Source organism: Rhinolophus sinicus, chromosome 2, assembly GCF_057876585.1.
Source record: "Rhinolophus sinicus isolate RSI-liver-muscle chromosome 2, RSI-T2T, whole genome shotgun sequence".
Lineage (NCBI taxonomy): Eukaryota > Metazoa > Chordata > Mammalia > Chiroptera > Rhinolophidae > Rhinolophus > Rhinolophus sinicus.
In genome coordinates this window covers 40,003,359-40,024,104 of record NC_142502.1, presented here as the reverse complement: position 1 = coordinate 40,024,104, position 20,746 = coordinate 40,003,359, and the positions used below count along the sequence as shown (strand labels likewise).

The window sequence follows — 20,746 nt, the reverse complement described above, 5'->3', positions numbered from 1 at the left end:
ATTTTTTATGTCTTGAATTATAAATTTCAAGGGCTATGAGTATATAATTCTTTTTTGTGTAGATCATAATGTAATGCCTTGTATAAGACATGTAAATATTTTCTTTAGTTATGATGACAACAGAAGTTCAAAACTCATCTATCTTAAAGAGCTTTTGTAGGCAATCATGATACAACTTCTGAAAACAATTAGATTGGCTTAATAGCACACACACACACACACACACACACACACACACACACACGAGACCCTTGAAATTCCTCTATCCCAGAGGATCATGTTACCATCTACTCTCTTCAACATAGTATTTATTTATTTATATGTTTATATGTTTATTTACTTATGTGTTTCATTTATTTTTGAACTATGTGATAAAACACTGGAGAGCAACTGATTTTTGCTTATTTTCCATTGCATCTTTTGCTATCCATCCCAGGTCACATTTGAAAGTGGAAGGGTGTGTCATTAATAATTATGCCAGCATAATGGGCATAAACCAAGGCAATCCTGCCCCTCTTCATCTAGGTATCCCATGATGACGGCCCCAGTTACGCACTGTATTGCATAGCAGGCATTAGCCAGTCCTACTCCAGCAGCCAGACCTCGCAGCTCAGCTAACTCTTTGTCTTCGTTTATGAGAACTGTCAGCCCTTCCTTGGAAGTTTTTTGATTCTTTAATCTTCTATGCCAGACTATAAAGAAAAAAGACAATAATTTACAAAATAAAGTATTGCTTTCTTTTTCCTTTAGGAAAACTTAACAATACATTTTAAGTGTTTATCTATAAGAACACTGTTGGTAGAATAACAAAATTTGATTGAAAAATATGCCCATAATAGAAACACTAATTAAATCTAGTTACAAAACCATATAAAAGCACGTAACTTATACCATCTCACTCTTCATCTCATGTCTCAGAGTAAATTTTAATATATTTCTTATTGTGCTTATAAACAAGTTGAAGTACTTAATATCAGAACTTATTTCTCAAAATCACCCATAAACCAGAGTCAAAATAAACTAAAACACACTTGCATAATAATTATTAGTAAAACAAATTCATTTCTGAGCCCAGATATGTTAGGGTTATATTCCTCGGAAGACCTGAGGAATGCTTTCAATATAATGGCATGCATTATTAAAAATGCAGAGTGCAAGAGTATATATCCATTACAGACTTCAGGATAAAAAGATAACAAGAGACAAAGATGGACATTTCATAATGATAAAGAGGACTATACAACAAGAAGACATAACAGTTATCAATATTTATGCCCCAATCAGGGAGCACTGAAATATGCAAAGCAACTACTAACAAAACTAAAGGAAGAAATTGACCAAAACACAATTATGCATCACTGTCAGCTAGTTTGGATAGGTCATCCAAAGAGAAAATAAAGAAATACCAGCCCTAGATGACACCTTAGACAAAATGGACATACTGACATTTATAGAGCACTTTATCCTAGAACATCAGACTATACATTCTTTTCTAGTGTACATAGAACATTCTCAAGTGTAGACCATATATTAGGACAAAACACTAGCCTCAACAAATTTAAGAAGATTGAAATCACACCAAGCATATTTTCTGATCACAAGGCTTTGAAATTGGATATCAACTGCAAAAAGAAAGCAGGAAAAACCACAAATAAGTAGAGATTAAACAACATACTTTTAAAGAACGACTAGCTCAAAAAAGAAATAAGAGGAGAGATCAAAAGATACACAGAAACAAATGAGAATGAAAATACATCCTACCAAAATTATTGGGATGCAGCAAAAGCAGTAATAAGAGGGAAATATATATCATTACAGGACTATCTCAAGGAAGAAGAAAAATTCCAGATAAACAACCTCAGGTTACACCTTAAAGAACTAGAAAAAGAAGAACAAATGAAACCCAAAATCAGCAGAAGGAAGAAAATAGTAAAAATCAGAGCAGAACTAAATGAAATAGAGAAAACACAATAGAAAAAAAAATGCAACAAAGAGCTAGTTCTTTGAAAAGATTGATAAAATTGAAAAACCCTTGGCTAGACTTACTAAGATTAAAAGAGAAAGGACACAGATAAACAAAATCAGAAATGAAAAAGGGGGTTATCACGGACATCACAGAAATACAAAGGATCATCCAAGAATACTATGAAGAACTATATGCCACCAAATTTAATAACCTAGAAGAAATGGACAAGTTCTCAGAAACATATTGCCTTCCTAGGGTGAATCATGAAGAATTGGAAAATCTAAATAGACCGATCACCGGTAAGGAAATTGAATCAGTCATCCGAAACCTTCCCAAAAGCAAAAGTCCGGGACCAGATGGCTTCACTAGTGAATTCTTCAAAGAGGATCTAATACCAGTCCTGCTGAAACTCTTCCAAAAAATTGAAGAAGAGACAGTACTCCCTAACTCATTTTATGAGGCCAACATTACCCTGATACCAAAACCTGGTAAGGACAACACACAAAAAAAGAAAATTACAGGCCAATATATCTGATGAATAAAAATGCAAAAATCCTAAACAAAATTCTAGCAAATTGAATACAACAATGCATTAAAAAGATTATACATCACGATCAAGTGGGGTTCATCCCAGGGGCACAAGGATGGTTCAACATATGCAAATCGATCAATGTGAAACACCACATAAACAAAATAAAGGACAAAAAACATATGATTATATCAATAGATGCAGAAAAAGCATTTGACAAGATACACACCCACTTATGATTAAAACACTTAATAAAATGGGTATAGAAGGAAAATACTTTAATATAGTAAAGGCCATATATGACAAACCCTCAGCTAATATCACAATTAACAGTGAAAAACTGAAGCCCTTCGCTTTACATTCAGGAACAAGATCTGGCTGTCCCCTATTACCTCTGCTTTTCAACATAGTGTTGGAAGTCCTCGCCAGAGAAATCAGGCAAGAGAAAGAAATAAAAGGCATCCAAATTGGGAATGAAGAAGTTAAATTGCCACTTTTTGCAGATGACATGATGCTATATATAGAAAACCCTAAAGACTCCACCAAAAGGCTATTAGAAACAATCAACGAATACAGTAAAGTTGCTGGCTACAAAATCAATGTACAAAAGTCCATTGCCTTCCTATATACTAACAATGAAATCTCAGAAAAAGAAATTTAAAAAACAATTCATTTTGCAATTCAATAAAAAGAGTGAAATACCTAGGGATAAACTTAACCAAGGATTAGAAGGACCTATACACTGAAAACTGTAAGACATTTTTAGAAGAAATTGAAGAAGACAAAAAGAAATGGAAAGACATTCCATGTTCATGGATTGGGAGAATCAACCTAGTTAAAACGGCCATATTACCCAAAGCAATATACAGATTTAATGCAATCCCCATCAAAATCCCAATGGCAGTTTTTAAAGAAATAGAACAAAAAATCATCAGATTTCTATGGAGAAAGATCCCGAATAGCTACAGCAGTCCTAAGGAAAAAAAAAAAAAAAAATGCTGGAAGTATCACACTCCCTGACTTCAGCTTGTACTACAGAGCAATAATAATCAAAACAGCATGATATTGGCAAAAAAACAACAACAGACACACAGACCAAAGAAATAGAATTGAAAACCCAGAAATAAACCCACATAAATATGGACATATAATTTTTGACAAAAAAGCCAAAAACATACAATGGAGAAAAGAAAGCCTCTTCAATAAATGGTGCTGGGAGAATTGGAAAGCCACATGCAAAAGAATGAAACTAGATGCTATCTGTTCCTGTGTACCAAAATCAACTCAAAATGGATAAAAGACCTAAACATAAGACCTGAAACAATAAACTGCATAGAAGAAAACATAGGTACTAAACTTATGGACCTTGGGTTCAAAGAGGATTTTATGAATTTGACCTCAAAGGCAAGGTAGGTAAAAGCTAAAATAAATGAATGTGACTATATCAAACTTAAAAGCTTCTGCACAGCACAAGAAACCATCGACAAAATAAAGAGGCAACCAACCGAATGGGAAAAGATATTTGCAAACAACGCCTCCAATAAGGGGCTAAGAATATCCAAAATATATAAGGAATTCATACAACTCAACAACAACAAAAAAATCCAATTAAAAAATGGGCAGAAGACCTGAATAGACATTTCTCCAAAGAGGACATATAGATGGCCAATAGACATGTGAAAAGATGCTCTCAATGTCACTAATCATCAGAAAAATGCAAATAAAAACCACAATGAGATATCACCTCACCCCAGTCAGAATGGCTATCATCAACAAGACAAATAGTAACAAGAGTTGGAGAGGCTGCAGAGTAAAAGGAACCCTCATACACTGTTGGTGGGAATGCAGACTGGTGCAGCCGTTATGGAAGGCAGTGTGGAGGTTCCTATTCGTAAAAAAATTATGAATAGAATTACTGTTATGACCCAGCAATTCCTCTCCTGGGTAGATAACCAAAAAATCTGAAAACATTTATCCGTAAAGATATGTGTGCTGCAATGTTAATTGCCACTTTATTTATGGTGGCCAAGATATTGAAACAACCAAAGTGTCCTTGGATAGATGATTGGGTAAAGAAGTTGTGGTATATATACACAATGGAATACTACTCTGCCAAAAGAAAAGATGAAATAGTGCCATTTGCTACAAAATGGACTTCACTGATATGTGGAATATAAAACCGAAAGCAACAAAGGAACAAGACAAACAAATGAAGAAACAAAAACTCATAGACACAGACAATAGTTTAGTGGTTATCAGATGGTAAGCGGGGTGGTAGATGAGGGTAAAAGGGATCAAATATATGGTGATGGAAGGAAAACTGACTCTGGGTGGTGAACACACAATGTGATATACAGATGATATATTACAGAATTGTACACTTGAAACCTATGTATTTTTACTAACCATCGTCACCAATAAATTTTAATTTAAAAAAAAAGAGTATATGTCCATTGATGTTCATATACACATTCTCAAATACACAGAAACATTATTGGAATGAAACCCACCAAATATTAGCAGTGGTACTCCCTAGTTGTGGAATCATGAGTGACTTGTATTGTCTTCTTCATATAATGACAAAACATTATTTTTATAATTATAAAAAGAAATGATATTTTTGAAGATTAAAGGACAATTATGTCAATAATTGTCTATACTACACATTTATACTACACATCTATACTAGAATATTGGCTCAGACGTTGAAAACAGCAAGGATGCTTTGTGAGGTGATCATTAAAATTTGAACTTTATTCCATAGTAGCTTCTGTATTCACCAGGCTAGAGTTTTATTCTAGTGAAATTCCATCTGAGGGGCCATGCAGGGAAAGATCTTAAGTACTTTTGCTAATGCAATTTTTTCAAACCCCAAATGCTCTCACCACCCCTCTTCATTTCTGAAGGCCCTGGTTAAGATACCCCATCTTCAGTGATGCCTTCTGAGACCTCTGGAACCTCTGCTGATCTCTCGATTTCTTAACTTATAAGACTAACTGTGGCTCTCAGTTAGCATTTCTATGTCACTGTCTTGTGTATTTCACGGACCATTGTCTTTCATTGTTATTTAACACATATCACACTATTTATCTTTTCACACAGGTAGGTATTACCTCCCTCATTAAATGGCAAACTCCCAAAGTCAGCAATTGTATTTTACTGCTTTATCTTTCCCTCTGCTCCCAGCTTATGGCTAACCTTGCACACTAGATATGACTACTCACAAAAGTACAGGCTGTCAATGCTTATTTTTAAACCCTTGTTTCAATTTTATATTTATAAGTATCAGATTGATGAGAGCCCTCTCAGCATAACACAAATTTTAAAACAATTGTTACTTTTCATTATTTTAATTACTCAATCTTTTTTCATGCATTTACACACTCCTACTAGTAAAACCACATGCACTGCCACTTAAAACAAATAATCAGATTAGCTTAGCTATACCCAAAAATCTGTGAGTTCCGAATAGAATAAAGACCTTTAAGTCCCGAGAAAGTCAATATCCATAGGATGTCTTGAAAGCACAACTGGTTGTCTGAAATTATCTCATGTTCATCCACTAGTTACAGGTTTAAACAGTGGTGATGTACAGGAGGCAAGCAAAGGTCAGACGGAAGATTCTTCATGTAATACTCCTTCCCGGTAGGAAAACAGACAAGCAGTCAAGCCTATATGCCAACTGCCAAATATACTGCAGTCGTATGCATAATTCTGGAGGGGCTGGCTTAGTGCACAAACATCAGCTGTGCAATACTTAGACTCCCTGGAACCACAGGTTAATATCCTGGCAGGGTCAGCTGAAATTTTTAGCTTTCCAAGTTAGCGGAAGGCCTTCCATATATTATCTGGGAGAAAAAATGTGAAGAGAAAGCTCAATTCTAATTTCAATGGGCTCTCCAATAACTTCTGATTCCAATAGGTTTGTGGAAAGAATGAAGATTTAGAACACTTAGTGAAATATTGGCTTCCTTTATCCTGAGAGATTTGAACTTTATGTTGCTAACTTTTCCTTAAATTTCCTCTTCTAACTTTTCCTTATTTATGAAAAAAAAAAAAGAGCACAATTTCCTTAGGTTGTGTGTGAGTGTTCTTTTCTGATAAATATCATGCTTTTCTTTTCAGCATATCAGGAACTCATGATATAAATAATGATAGGGTAACCATACATCCCATAATCCAAACTAAGGACATTTTAGGGACTGAAAGAAAGTGTTATTAATGTTTATGCCGAAACAATAGGAAAGTATCAGTATGTATGATTACTATAATTACCCTATAGGCCAATATTTAACCAACCCTTTTGAGGTTGTCACTCTATTTTCTCATTATTAAACTAAATCTTTTTGTTGTTTATTTTAAGACTTTCATGATGAGCACATTCGTGTATAATGTATAGTGGGAAATAGCTAGTTTTCTCTCTGCCTTTTTCGTCTGCTTTCCTGGTCATTTATAAGTGAGCGAGAATTTGAAATAAGCAAGTTAGATATCTGAAAGTGAGAGTGGATCCTACAAGACAGAAATGGATCTTCTGCAAAAGAGGCCCTGCTAGTTCCAAACCAGGCTGTCCGCCTAGAGACCCAAACTATTCCGACCAAGGATTGCCACTGGTCTCCCTTTAATCTTACACTTCTTTTCATACCCGGATAATTTTTTAAAAATTTACTTCAAACTTTAAGCCACAAAGCACTTGTTACATAGCCAATCAGAAACAAATACTGTTTTAAAGAAAGTTAAAGTCCTTGCAACTAGTTCTATCTAAAACATACCATGACGTGTAAATACAGATATATGGTTCATAAAATAATTATCCCTAGATCCAGAAAACAAGTCACAAAAGATAATGGTTATAAAAGTATAGCCAAAGGTAACACTGAATTTTGTGAATTCTTTTCATGTGGAAGAGTAAATAAACTAAGAGACAAATCAATTAGTATAATCAAGAAAACAATTCATTAATTATTTTTAAAAATTGATTTTACTTACTAAAGATCAATGGGATTATAACAACCAGAAATATTCCAATTATAATGGTAAATATAAAGCTTGTTTCCGGTATCCAAAAACCATCTAATGAAATGAATAAGAAAAAGAAATTAATTCACTGAATAAAGCTAGATAGGCCCAGTGATCTGTCAGATACACTAGAACTCGCTCCTATGAGATGCTTGCAAGCCAGTTAAACCAGGTAGCTTGAAATCATCTGTTTTAAGAGTATTTACACCATGGGAAATCAAAATCAAGGTTTTTCTACTTTTTTTTTTCCCCCAGAGATCCAGTTTACCAATCCACCATAGAGATGTAGCCACCCAATTTTATACATTAAAGTGTCCAAGAAAACATGTATAATCTTTTTAATGAATTTGGGACAAAGAAGTCTCAACCTTCATATATTATATAACCAGGATTATTATTTCTTTTATAACATCTTCATACACATTTAACCCGACGGTTATTAAACAGAGGACTATAAACACATAAACATTATACTCTCTCTTAAGTAGTTTCAGTTGAGTAAAGGAGATAAACAAACTATGCTTGGCAAAATATGGCCTGCGGGCTAAATTTGGCCACAGCCTGATTTTGCACTGTCCATGAGCTAAAAATTATTTTTAAAGTATTATTTAAAACAAAACAAAAGAAACAAATATGCTACAGAGATCAGATGCAGCCTGCAAAGCCTAAAATATTTACTATTTGGTTCTTTTCACTAAAAGTTTGCTGAGCTCTTATCCAGATAACTAACTATAATACAAATAAGAATGGTGTAAGTTTTACACACACTAATGAGTTATATAGCTATGTGCGCAATATGTGTAAAATGCAATAATTTCTTTGCCTAAGGAGTATCAGTTAAGCACCATGATGGGTTCATCTAAATTAGGTCTTGAAGGATGAGAGAAATTTGAATTGACAGAATGTGAAGGAAAGGAAATTCCCGCTAAGGGGGTGAAAGTTAGGTTGTGGGGACCTGCATTCAAGATTAAAGGAAACAAAGGCTAAAAACCTAGGGTCATAAAACCTTTTTACCAGTCTGATATGACTACAGTTTAGGGATAAATATTGGGAAAGGTGAACCACAATTTCTAGGACAAATCATAGAAGGCCTTGATTGCTACACAAAAAATTGTACATGGTTCTGAAGGCAGTGAATAGAGAGCCATTTGGGGCACTTCAGAAAGGGGTTAAGAGATCCAGCTGTGCTTTGGCTAGATTACCTGTCAGCATGTGATTAAGCCAAAAGCAATGGTAAGAAATGGTAGCTTAAATTAGGAAAGCCAAAGTAGTAATAGGAAGGTGGTGGGGACTCATCAGGCAGAAATCAAGATGGCAAATCAATAAAACTTGGTGACTGAGTAGAAGGAAAAATCAAACATGGTACTATGTGAGTAGAAAGATGATGTGTCATAAACTGAAGTAGGATACATAGTGGAAGATGTAAATATTGGAGAAGAGACAAAATATTGTTTTAGGCCTGTTGTGTGGAAGATGAGAGTAGCAGGAACAGAATAAAAAGGCAGACCAGACTCTGGACAGCCTTGGAAGTCTCTCCAGGAGCATGGACTTGCTGAGGTGGGTATTAAGGAATAGCTAATTATTACCCAGAAGAAAAATGACATGATGTTTTAAGAAGATCACATCAGATAAAATGAATAGGTCAATAGTTTGAATGGTAAGTTACACGGTCACCCAATTTGTTGCTAAAGTTAGAAATGCACTATCTTTATATCTGAACCTTTATGTAATAAGTTAGTATGTAACATGGTAACATACCTCCAGCTAATATAATATCCTCACTGATTCCACTATAGTCACCAAAACCCAGATTATTTGCAGCTACTACTCTGAACTGAAATGTTCCTTTCAGGTTTTTGGACTTCCATGTGCAAATGCTACTGCAGGATCCATTAAATGCCATCTTCCACATTAAATTCTGGTTCTGTAAATTGTTTGAAGTACCCATTCTGCAAAAGAAAGAGCAAAATAATGAATACAGAAAATATACGAGACAACGTATGTATTATTTCTAGATGCTCATATATCATTTTAATGACAGAACTCCAAAGCGTCTCCTATTGCATACTTTACCCTTGATCTCATTTCTCACACATGATTTGGCCACAGAACACAGTATAGTCTTATAAAGTCATCCCAGCAATGCATGGAGCCAACCCACTCAGCCCATCAAGAAAATAATGAATAATCAATGGCAAAGAGAAAGCTAAAGCACTTTTTCCTACTATTAGAATGTGTAAACTTTCATCAGAATTCCAAACACATAAAATAATTGTTCCATAATCTTTAACTGGGAATTTTTTATTTTTCTTAACTCTAAGTCTCTATGTCATCTGTAGTTTATGTATACCATATCTGGATAAAATAAAATACAAAACATAAAATTGATAAGGAAGGTGCAACAGCTCAGCTACCAAAGCTATTGTAATGTCTGAGATTCCATGGTTCATTGTTACCATTTGTGTTGGTCTACACTCATATCAAAGTCAATCCATGTTATTCTACCTACGAAACATGGAAAGAGCACAAGAGTTGTGTTTAAAAAATGTAACTGGAATGGCTTTAACAGAATCATAGACTGAAAGCCTTCCTATGTCTTCTCAGCTATTGGCCATTGAGAAAGAGAAGGAAGAATTCTGACATTGTTTGAACACCTTCTTTTTACAGCACACCATACTGGTGCTTTTCATGTCACTTCATTTCACTGAGTCTTCACAACAACCTAAAGAGGTCAATATCATCATCCCATTTTACATATGAGAAAACTTAAGTTCAAAATGGAATAAAGGAAAGAGCTAAACATCATCTGGGTAGTGGTTCAATAGTGCCCCCCCTAAAAATTCATTCCAACTCAGACCCTGTGAATACAACCTTGTTTGGAAATAGGCTCTTTTCAGATGTAATTAAGTTAAAGAGATCGTATTGATCTCTTAGGATAGGCTCAAACACAATGACTGATGCCCCCTTAAGAAGACAGAAATTTAGGCACAGACACACACACACGTGAAGAACAACACCATGTGATGACACAGTTAGGCTGGAGTGATGCATCTACAAGCCAAGGAACACCAAGGATTGGTGGCAATCACCAGAAGCTAAGAAGAGCCAGGAAAGGATTCTTCCCTAGAACCTCCAGAGGGAAACTGGTACTGCCAAAACCTTGGTTTTAGATTTCTAATCTCCAGAACTATAAGAGAATAAATGTCTGTTGTTTTAAGTTACCCAATTGGTGGCACTTTGTTACAGCAGCCCTGGGAAATTAACACAGTCTGTTCGGCTCCCAAGTTCATACACTTAGCACTACCATTACCACTGTACTGTCTAGGACACAGGGTGTACTCGACTACCCTGACTGAAGATACTTGAGATACTAAAGGTATAGAAGTTCATTCTATTATCCCATCGTCCCTGCCATGAGAGTAAAAACTTGGGGCAAGGAAATGCCAAGTATTTATGGAGCTATGCACTTGAGGTGTTACTGAGGGGAACATGCTGAAGGGGTCCTAGCAAGATCATGGTGGGCCCTGGTTGGTGAATGTAATTACAGTCACAGTTCTGTAGGTCAGATTGTATTTCACTCGACATGAAAAATAGTAACAGAAATTTCAAGAAGGTTTCAGTTAGAAGTATGGCTAACGTAATTCTCTAGCATGTGCAGGAAATTTTTTTTAAGGTTATGGGAATGCCAGAGCAAGATAAAGCAAAAATAGATCTAAAGCTCAAGTAGCCAGGACTATAATTATGGAAGCAACTTTTGTCCTTGGAGCTTCTTAAAAGATGGCTTCATAGTCCCGTGAGGGGAGTATCTGTGGAATTTGGAATTCTCTCCTCACGTTGGCATGAAATCAGTTCATCTGAGCCAGTTATGATTCACAAGCTCCCCATACTGGCCAGATCTGAGATAGCACATGTGCATCAGCTGCTTAGTTTTCATAGAAGACACGTTTTCAGTCCCTGGGAACATGTTGCAAACTCTAACCTTCACAGTGGATACAGAATCTGTGTGACCTATACAATTCAGAACATTTCAGACCTTGACCTGATTTTACACTCTGAAAAATACCTAGCTCCTGGCCTATTTTCACTAGATATTATTCATCTTGCTAAAACAAATTATCATCAGAAATATACATGCGTACAATCATCTAACATCAAACCTCAGCTCAGCTCCTTGAATACTAAATATTAAGTAAATATTAGTTGCATGTGCCAATGATTGAATTATTTCCATAAAGTTCTGACAAACAATTGCAGATTTCTGAGAAGACTGATGTGATTTGCCTTATAATTGGAATGCCAAGGTTGACCTCTAGGAACTGAGCAAAGAATGTAATGATGCACTTAAGGTCCTTAAACTAAAGATCCTTTGGATTTATTTGTAAATGCACATTGATAAATATTGTTAATTTTGATCTAATAATACCTCACAATTAACTGCTTAGCTCTTTGTAGTTTATAAAGCACTTTTGCAAACAGACATACCTGATCTCAAGGATATAGTATATAAGTCTGCTTCCATTATCATCAGCTTTTTCCCACTGTATTGAATTTTTACTCCCTTCTAGTAATTTTGGAATTCCTGGTTTACTTGGGACTCCAGCTTTGGAGACAAAAGAAAATACTGATTGATATGTTAGAAGTATAAAATATTTTGTATTAGATATTTCTACAGACTATATTTACTAAAAGTAAAGCCAAATACATGAAAGAAATATTCAGAAATATTCTCACAATGTCACAGGGGTAGTAGATTAGGGGAGGGCAGTTATTACTTTGTGAGGGATGTAGATGTCTAACTATTACATTGTTTTGTACACATGAAACTAATAAAGAAATGAAAAAGAAATATTCCCATGTGAGTGCATATTTTTAAATGAGTATCTGAAGTTTTTATTAGTGATCGGTTAGATGGATTAGTGATGGGAGTAACAGTATATTTTAGCTTGACATGAAATAAGTGATATAAATAAAGAAAATATTCTAAGTTTTAGAGCATTTTCCCTTGATTCTTATAAGGATCAACTTGGAGTTATGGTATACCTTTTTTTTAAATTTATTTTTAAAATTTATTGGGGTGACAATTGTTAGTAAAATTACATAGATTTCAGGTGTACAATTCTGTATTACATCATCTATAAATCCCATTGTGTGTTCACCACCCATCGTAAACCTTTTAAAACACTAATGTAATATACTTTTCAGATTTTTTATTTTCAGCATGTGGTTATATTATAGTAGTAAATATTTGTTGAACACTCAGTAACACTGTTTTCATTTAGTTCTTACTGCAAAATATCATAGCTAAACAAGAAATCAGAATACCGAAAGGTGAAATAATTTTGTCCAGTTCAGGATCTTGCAAGACCAGGTGAATATTATTTCATTATTGCCTATAAGGACTTTTAATTTCTTCACTCAAGCTCTAAAAACAGTAATTTATTCTTCCAAGAACAATTTCAACCTCTAGGATTGGTGAAATAATTGATGAAAAAAAGAATTGAGAAATTTACAGGATTTTTCTGAGTAATGTATGTTAGTACTCACCTTTTGTCTTAAAGCTTTCTGGAAGTGAGGTGCTATTTTCCCCTGTCCTATACACCACCACTACTCGGATATTATAGGAAGTATAAGGCTGTAGATCTGTGATGTTACAAACATAACCAGGACCTTGGCTGCATGAAGCTTTAACATGGTAAAAGTCATTGTACTTCCACTAGAAAAAGAAGTCTCAATTAACATTTTTGATTCTTTAAGAAAAAATTAAACATAGAAATTCACAAGCCAAGGCAAGCAATAAAACTTTAAATAAAATTTATTTTCTGTTAAAGAATCAGAGCTTCTTTATGAGTGTTTGATCCCAAACATTACCCCCACCACCAACAGCCAATTTATATTTTATGACAAGCTATAACTGACTTAAAAGATGGTTTTTAGGATAAGTCCAAGACAGGACAACTACGGAAGGATTTAGAGCTTGATTTCTTGTTATCCTTAATCGTAGACACCTGCGTTAAATCAGGATGGCTAATACTATGATGAATCAAAACAATGACATTTTCAATTCCATGGGTTTGTTAATGTCAAAATACAAATATTTTTACATATTCTGATTCTTCGCAAAAGTCCACAGTGACTTATAGATTAAAACATTTACTTTCTCCTCCTAAAACTCTCTTCAGACATCTAAGTAGCATTTCTTATTTTTCTTTTTTTTAATTAAATTTATTGGGGTGACAATTGTTAGTAAAATTACATAGATTTCAGGTGTACAATTCTGTATTACATCATCTATAAATCCCATTGTGTGTTCATCACCCAGAGTCAGTTCTTCTTTTAAAGGAAATTTTACCCACCATCACTCAGCCACTAAGTAGCAAAGTTAGAAGTTAAATATAGGAAATCTTATTTTCACTCCACTTTAGATACTGGGTCTCTAATTATATCTGTCTTAAACTGTTTTCTCTGTGACACTGGTTTTTAAAAAAATCTGTGTATTTGGACCTTTAACATCATTATTTAAAAATGGTGCTTTTTTTTTGCAATGTACAAATAGGAATAGACAGAGGATGTGGCATTTTGTCAACCGCTCTTAGTGTATTTTCCCCAGTAGAGTTTCCTAGGAAGGTCAGCTTCCATAAATAAACCTTACTTTACATCTCCTTTTTCATTTAGCACTCACAAGGTCACGCCATTTCGTTGGATGGATACTTTATATTAGTTTTCTATTCAGTTAGGAGTGCTTCTCTGTAGTACCTTCGGGAAATAGGCCACAATGTTTAAAAAAAGAAAGGGGGAAAAGGGGGATGAAAGGAAGAATTGAAGAAAAATAGAAATGCTGATGTCAGGGACATTGCCTGATAAACTCATAAATGTATCAATGCCACTGAGACATATACCCTAATGAAACAGATGCATTAGATCTACAACATTTACTCTGAACGTTCCGACAGAGGCAGGGGTGGGATTTACTGGCTCAAAAATTTTGGCCCTTTTTGGTCCTGCGTCCTTTATGATCGGCTATAGGAACTACTTTAGGTGACTAGTCTAGGTGGCCCAACATTCCACACCATCCAGAAATTATCAAAGCTCCTTGAAATGCCAAGAAGATGTTTGACCAAGGCTATTGATGGAAAACTGTAGAGTATAGGCCTTACCACAGTCATGAATATTCGGGGCAGACCGCCAAATTGGAGAAGTACCACGGGCTACCTCAATAAATCACAAGGGAGTCAGGACCTTGCATTTGTCACAGGCGAACAAGTGCAGGGGTGTAATCTACCACAGAGGGATTTTCAAGTCATTTGGGCGGGGTGAGGGGGAAATGGTGCAGACAATGACATCTCAGAGACTGGAACTTCAAAAATGTTTCATTGTGGTATGGATTGCCCTAGATAGCTGAGGAAAACAGTTTTCATGGGCTTCCAGGAAAAAAAAAATTACCAAAGCAAAATTACTTCTTTCTCTCCAATCTTAAGTTGAATATGTTCTTCTTCTACATACTGTTGTAATCCAGAATCTATGGAATTTAAGACCTAGCTAGAAATTCAGCTTTGTGGTCATTTTCCATATAAGGAACTAGACAGAAAAGACAGAGACTAGAAGTTCATCATTTTCTCCTTCTTTCCTTTCTAAAACAATTATTAATTAAAAAGATACATATTCACCCTTATCACCCACTCCTCAGAGTTTCAGAATAGAGTTATAGGCTTATTCCCAACTGTCCTATCATCTGAGCTTGGCTCAAAACAGCTAGAATCTTCTGACTAGATATCACTTGTTAGCCCTCTCAGATCATAGTCTCCCACTAATCATCAGTTAGTGTTTATAGAGGGTCATACATGTAGCAATTACTGTATCAAACAATTTCAGCTTCATAATTTTCTAAGTGGTTTTTCTGGAACCTGGGTCAAGCAAGTTTCAGAAGAGAGGAAGTTGTGAAACAAAAAGCATTGCATGAAAATCATGAGGACTGAAGCAGGCAGTCTCTGTCTGCTGTCTTGAGGAGTGGGGTGAGTGACTTAATGACTCATATTCCTTTCATGGATAGCACCCAAGTAGGACTGCTGTAGGAATGAGTCAGCCCCCGAGGTCCTCCTGTGCCTGGCTGGTGATATCTGACTCATCTCGGCGCCTGTCTGAGTCTCTGACTTCTCATCAGTAAAATGAGAGCCTAGAGATCATCATCTCTAAGGTCCTTCCCATTTCATTTCTTTGATCTAGGAAATGAACTTTTTATCCCTCCCCTTGACTTGAAACTGAATTGCATTACGTTTACTTAAAGAGATGTCAAAAAGTGGTGATCCTCCAATTTCTCCAATTTCACTGGACTTTCATAAGATGACCACTTTTAAAAAAAAACAAAAAAAACTTTTATTTGTTTTAAGTGTGTTTTTCCAGAACCCATCAGCTCCAAGTCAAGTAATTGTTTCAATCTAGTTGCAGAGGGCGCAGCTCACTGTGACCCATGCGGGGATCAAACCAGCAACATTGGTGTTATGAGCATCGCACTCTAACCAACTGAGCTAACCAGTCACCCCCAATGTGACCACTTTCTAAATATGCAATAAATCATCATAAACATGATCAATGGAAGAAGTCCAATTAAACTATGACCTTTGGTTTTATCAACTCAACATTCACTGTTGTTTCATATTCTTCATAGTTTTTATTGTAAAAAGTACAAGATCATAAAAAGTCTTACATAGAATATTTAAAAACACCCTGAGGAGCAACTTCATTTTTAAAGAAAAGTAAGGCTATGACTATATTGATTCATTTTGAAGTTACTGCTGAACAAAACATTCCTAGCCAATATTTACAAATGTGGACATACAAACATGTAACAGTATAAATGAAATCTGGCAATTATAAAAATTAAATAATCCATTCTAAGTATATCAATATAAAAACCAGACTTTCCCTAGCAGTAAATTAATAAGATTAATTGATTCATTAAAATTCAGTGGATATTTTTATTGGTTAAAGCATGAATATTTTTAGATGGGGAACCATTTAAAGTTTATAAACCAAGATCAAACTGGTTTAGAATAAACTGGTTTTATATTTTACTTATCTTCTGTTACTATACGGCCCTTAAATTGTTGAAAAATCATTTCTAAACAAGGTATTGGTTTTTCGCTTGTCATTTCTTTCTTTTTTTTCCAAAGAAAACACCAAATTGCTATGAACTTTAAACCAAAGAACCATGCTAACATCTAAACTAAGTAAAATATTATAAAATCAGTAAGCCATAATTTATACCCTTTTATGTGGAACCTTTTAAGAGCAAATTAATCCCTAGGAATTCTTCGTATCACAAATCAGTAAAATAGCTTACCGCTTCTATATGGCAAATCAATGAATGTGGTCAAATATATTGTTGATTTGTATAAGAGAATGCTCTAGAAATATGCAAAAGAATTTCCAATTTATTCTATAACAAAACAAAGATTTGCATTATAAGTGTATGGTGTTATTTACCTTCTGGAGTTCAAACCAAAATCTGATGAGATTAACATTAGATGGAGCGTTCCAATCTAATTGCAAACTAGTGTTCTCTGGAACCAAGGCATAAGGTTTCTCTGGTGTGTCAAATGTTTCCACAGTGACAGGACGACTCTCAGCACACCACATTTCCTCAGCATGGCAGGCCAGAACCTTTTTGTAAAAAGAACAATTGCTTAAACTTTTCAAAACTTTGTGCTTCAGAATGGCAATAAAAGTATCCAATACCCTCACTGTACCTTTAACACATATAATTTTCCACCTGCCAATCTAGTAACAAGGAGAGCGAGCTTTCCATTTGGATATTCACTTTGTCTTAGAGGCATCTCAGGAATTAGAGGCAGATGTGAGATTGCCAACTGATAGCGGACTGACTCCTTAGGTCCATTTGGCTTGTGAGATTCTCTCCAGGATACAACGAGGCTGGTGTCTGACTGCACAGTGGTATTAATGAGCCAAACTGCCTCTGGTACTGAAATAAACAGTAACACATGACAAGGGATGTTGCAACGGCACTGAAAGATGGAAAGAAGTAATGGGGTTTTGGTTGAGGAATAGTCCTATCATGTGAGCAGAATGAATGACAGCTGTTCCAAAGGAAAGCCAGCCTCTTATATAATAGTAAGTTAACCGGCTGCCTGAAAGTCTCTTGCTTATTTTTGCCTAATGACTCAATCATTCTCTGACTCCAGCTCCAGGATACGGTCAATGATGATGAATAACGCAATTTGGTTGAGTTTTGTTAATGTCATCAGAGATAACTGAAAGAAATGGTATCACCTCATAATAATCGCCACTTCTGAGAACACCTTTCTAGATTGTAGATCCATTATCTTTAAGGCAATGGTGTTATATCACTTTAAATCTCAGTGGCCTCAATAAAATTCACATAGAGAAAAGGCTTGATTTTATTGTCTCACCACATGTACAGAAGTCTATGACTAGGAGAGGGTGACACTGTGTGGTGAGACCAAAGAGTGTGTTTCTTGGTCAAACAGTATTGATTCTGATGCTTCAGTTAGTTGCTTTTTATTTTGATGGAATATTATTCATCTTCTGGTACTATAGCAAAAAGCAGGTCATCAAAGTATTTTTAGACAAATATATTTTTCTTATTAAGCTTTAAAAATCTCACATAATAAAGATTACTTAATATTGAGGTAAAAAAATAGACAAGCTCATCACATATATCACACAATTCCACTCTAGCAACCCACACCAAACCCATAACTTACCTCCACTTTTAGTTTTTCCCCAAATCTCTTTTCCCAGAGGTAATTGTTCCAAAGGGTCTGAATAATAATTCTTTACAGCTATCTGTATCATATACGTTGAAAATGGTTGTAAACATTCAATAAGGGCTATACGCTCCTGAAATTCCTGTAATTAATTTTTAAAAATCAATATACAGTTCTTATTTTTGTACAAATGGGGAGAAATTATTTAAAGAAAGAGAAAAAAATTAAAAGATTCAAAAAAGTTTATTTTTTGAACTTGGATCACGAGTGACAATGTTCACTGTCCTAACCTGCCCAGATCTAAGTTGTTTAATATCTACAAGAATAAACGTGAAATGATTGGCAGCCTTCAGTCAATGTTGTGACATACTTATTTCACGTAGAAAACTACATTCTTAGTGGACACTATTTCATTAGCATTGCATTATAAATTCAGCAAGACAGTATATAATAAGGATGTGACATATAAGTAAATACAATAAAAGATTAAGCTACATTATCTAATCATCTTAGAAATAAATTTTAAGGAAAAAGACTTTCCTTAGACCAGTGGTTTTAACTTTGGTAGTACTTTAGAATCACCTGAGAAATTTGAAGAAAATACTGATGCCTGGGCCTCACTCCCAGATATTCTGAATGAATTGGTCTGAGGTGAAGCCTTGGTCTCAAGACTTTAAAAGCCCCAATGTGCACAAGGTTGGGAAGTATGGCCTTTGGCCCATATTAATCAATGGACAGTAAGATAGATTAGCTCTAATAGCAAGGTCCTATGCCACAAGCCCAATCTTGGTCAGCCAAGTGATCCAATCTGTCTTTGAAACAACTCCTTTTAGAAATGTGTAAAGAAAGGTTAACATAGACAAAAACAGACAAAACAAAGGAAGCAAGAAGAATCAGTTGTACTTTCTAACAAAGGATATAGTGCTTAACAACTAACAGATATTGGTCAATTTTAACTTTTGACTTGGTTAAATAATCAGCACAAAACATAATATTGGATGAATATGATTCCATCACAAAGTCAACTAAAACACCAATGCCCATGAGGGAAGGAACTAAGTCATTCATTCATTCATTCATTCAAGAATAATCTAGTGAATGCCTATACAATGCCAAGTACTATGGTAGGTATTAGAAATGCAATGATAAATAAAAACATAGTCCCTGCATAAAGGCACATTTCACAACATATAGGAAATAACAAAAATATATAATGTACAATTTTTATATTATATATATGCTATGGAGGAGTGGTACATGGGTGTGCAATGTTCTTTTTGTCCAATTCATTTCCTACCCACAATCTTCAATCTGCTGGCCAGGACATAAAAACAAGTCTCTATCACTTTCTGGGGATAATTGGACAATCAGGGAAGACAACAAATGCAGTCCTTTCAGGACACTCCAGAAACTGTTACTGTGGCAACACACCAACTGGTCAGAGTTAATATACTTCCTCAAAGCTTTTCTTACTCCCAGAAAAGAAAACTAGAACACAATGTTTTGATGAATCAGCTATAATAGCATGTGTCAGAACATAATATAGAAAGTATTTTACTGTGACTGAGAATTTCATACCGAAAAAAGGTATCTCGTGAAAAGACGAAGACCACCAGTTCCAATCTTACCAGCATTCTATATTCCAGTTTGGAGCTATTTTTCCCGCCATTAACTTCTTTGTAATAAACCAGGTATGTTGGAGTAGGGCTGGTGATGCCATACCAAGTAAGCTTTGTCTTGGTAGGTGGTAATCTGATTGTGAGGCTGGTGTTAGTGGTGTTAAGTATAGTTGGCTCTGCAATATCTGAAGCTAGAGAAAGAAATTCTTTATCTAAAATAATAAGAAAAAAAGATTAAATATATATATATACACACACACACACACACACATACATACATATAAAATAGGAACAATAGATTTATTTAACACCCAGGGTAATATTTTCTTTTTCATTTAACTTATGAGGTATAATATATTGAAGTGTTGGAAATGTTACTCAAGACAGGAAGACAAGTTTTTTCTATACATCTTGAAGATGCTGAATGCCTCAGAAAAAGGGAGCAGGGTAGTTAGTAATTGGTTAATATTTCCAGCAGATGGAGCTAAAGTACCCTTGATAATGTACCTCTGCAGTAGCAAAATAAAGTTGACCCTTTTTATTTTGAACAAAGCAATGACAGCATTATATTAGTCATATTTTTAAATGAATTCTCATTATGAAAATTCATGCTAGCTTTAGGATTTTTCTTTTTAGAGATGTGCATCTAAGTGTGTGTTCATCTTCAAACAAACATTACATGGACTTTTTAAATCTCAAAGTGGAAAATGCATTATTTTACCAAAATATGCACTCAGTTTCTTTATAAAGTCTTCCATTTTTAATATTTTGTAACTTGCATATTTTATAAATAAATACATATAAGCAGAGATTATTTGAGTTTGTTTCATTCATTTCTGTCCCTTTCTGGGGCAAATTATATTTATTTTAGAAG

At 34.8% G+C, this 20,746-nt stretch overlaps 1 protein-coding gene across 6 annotated transcripts in view; it reads right to left on the bottom strand.

Moving 5' to 3' along the window:
- Positions 1 to 20,746, bottom strand: part of ROS1 (ROS proto-oncogene 1, receptor tyrosine kinase) — a 98,481-nt gene that overhangs the window by 27,132 nt on the left and 50,603 nt on the right. For all 6 annotated transcript variants that reach the window (XR_012496723.2, XM_074333485.2, XM_074333486.2 and 3 more), the window contains 9 exons: positions 19,882 to 20,084; positions 18,251 to 18,395; positions 17,255 to 17,487; positions 16,992 to 17,168; positions 13,056 to 13,224; positions 11,994 to 12,111; positions 9,270 to 9,460; positions 7,482 to 7,565; positions 557 to 692 (listed from right to left, as the gene is read on the bottom strand). Coding sequence is in view for 5 of the 6 variants with exons in the window: in XM_074333485.2 (XP_074189586.2) it covers positions 557 to 692; positions 7,482 to 7,565; positions 9,270 to 9,460; positions 11,994 to 12,111; positions 13,056 to 13,224; positions 16,992 to 17,168; positions 17,255 to 17,487; positions 18,251 to 18,395; positions 19,882 to 20,084 (1,456 nt within the window). In the remaining variant the exon portion in view is untranslated. The remainder of the gene's footprint in view (positions 1 to 556; positions 693 to 7,481; positions 7,566 to 9,269; positions 9,461 to 11,993; positions 12,112 to 13,055; positions 13,225 to 16,991; positions 17,169 to 17,254; positions 17,488 to 18,250; positions 18,396 to 19,881; positions 20,085 to 20,746) is intronic.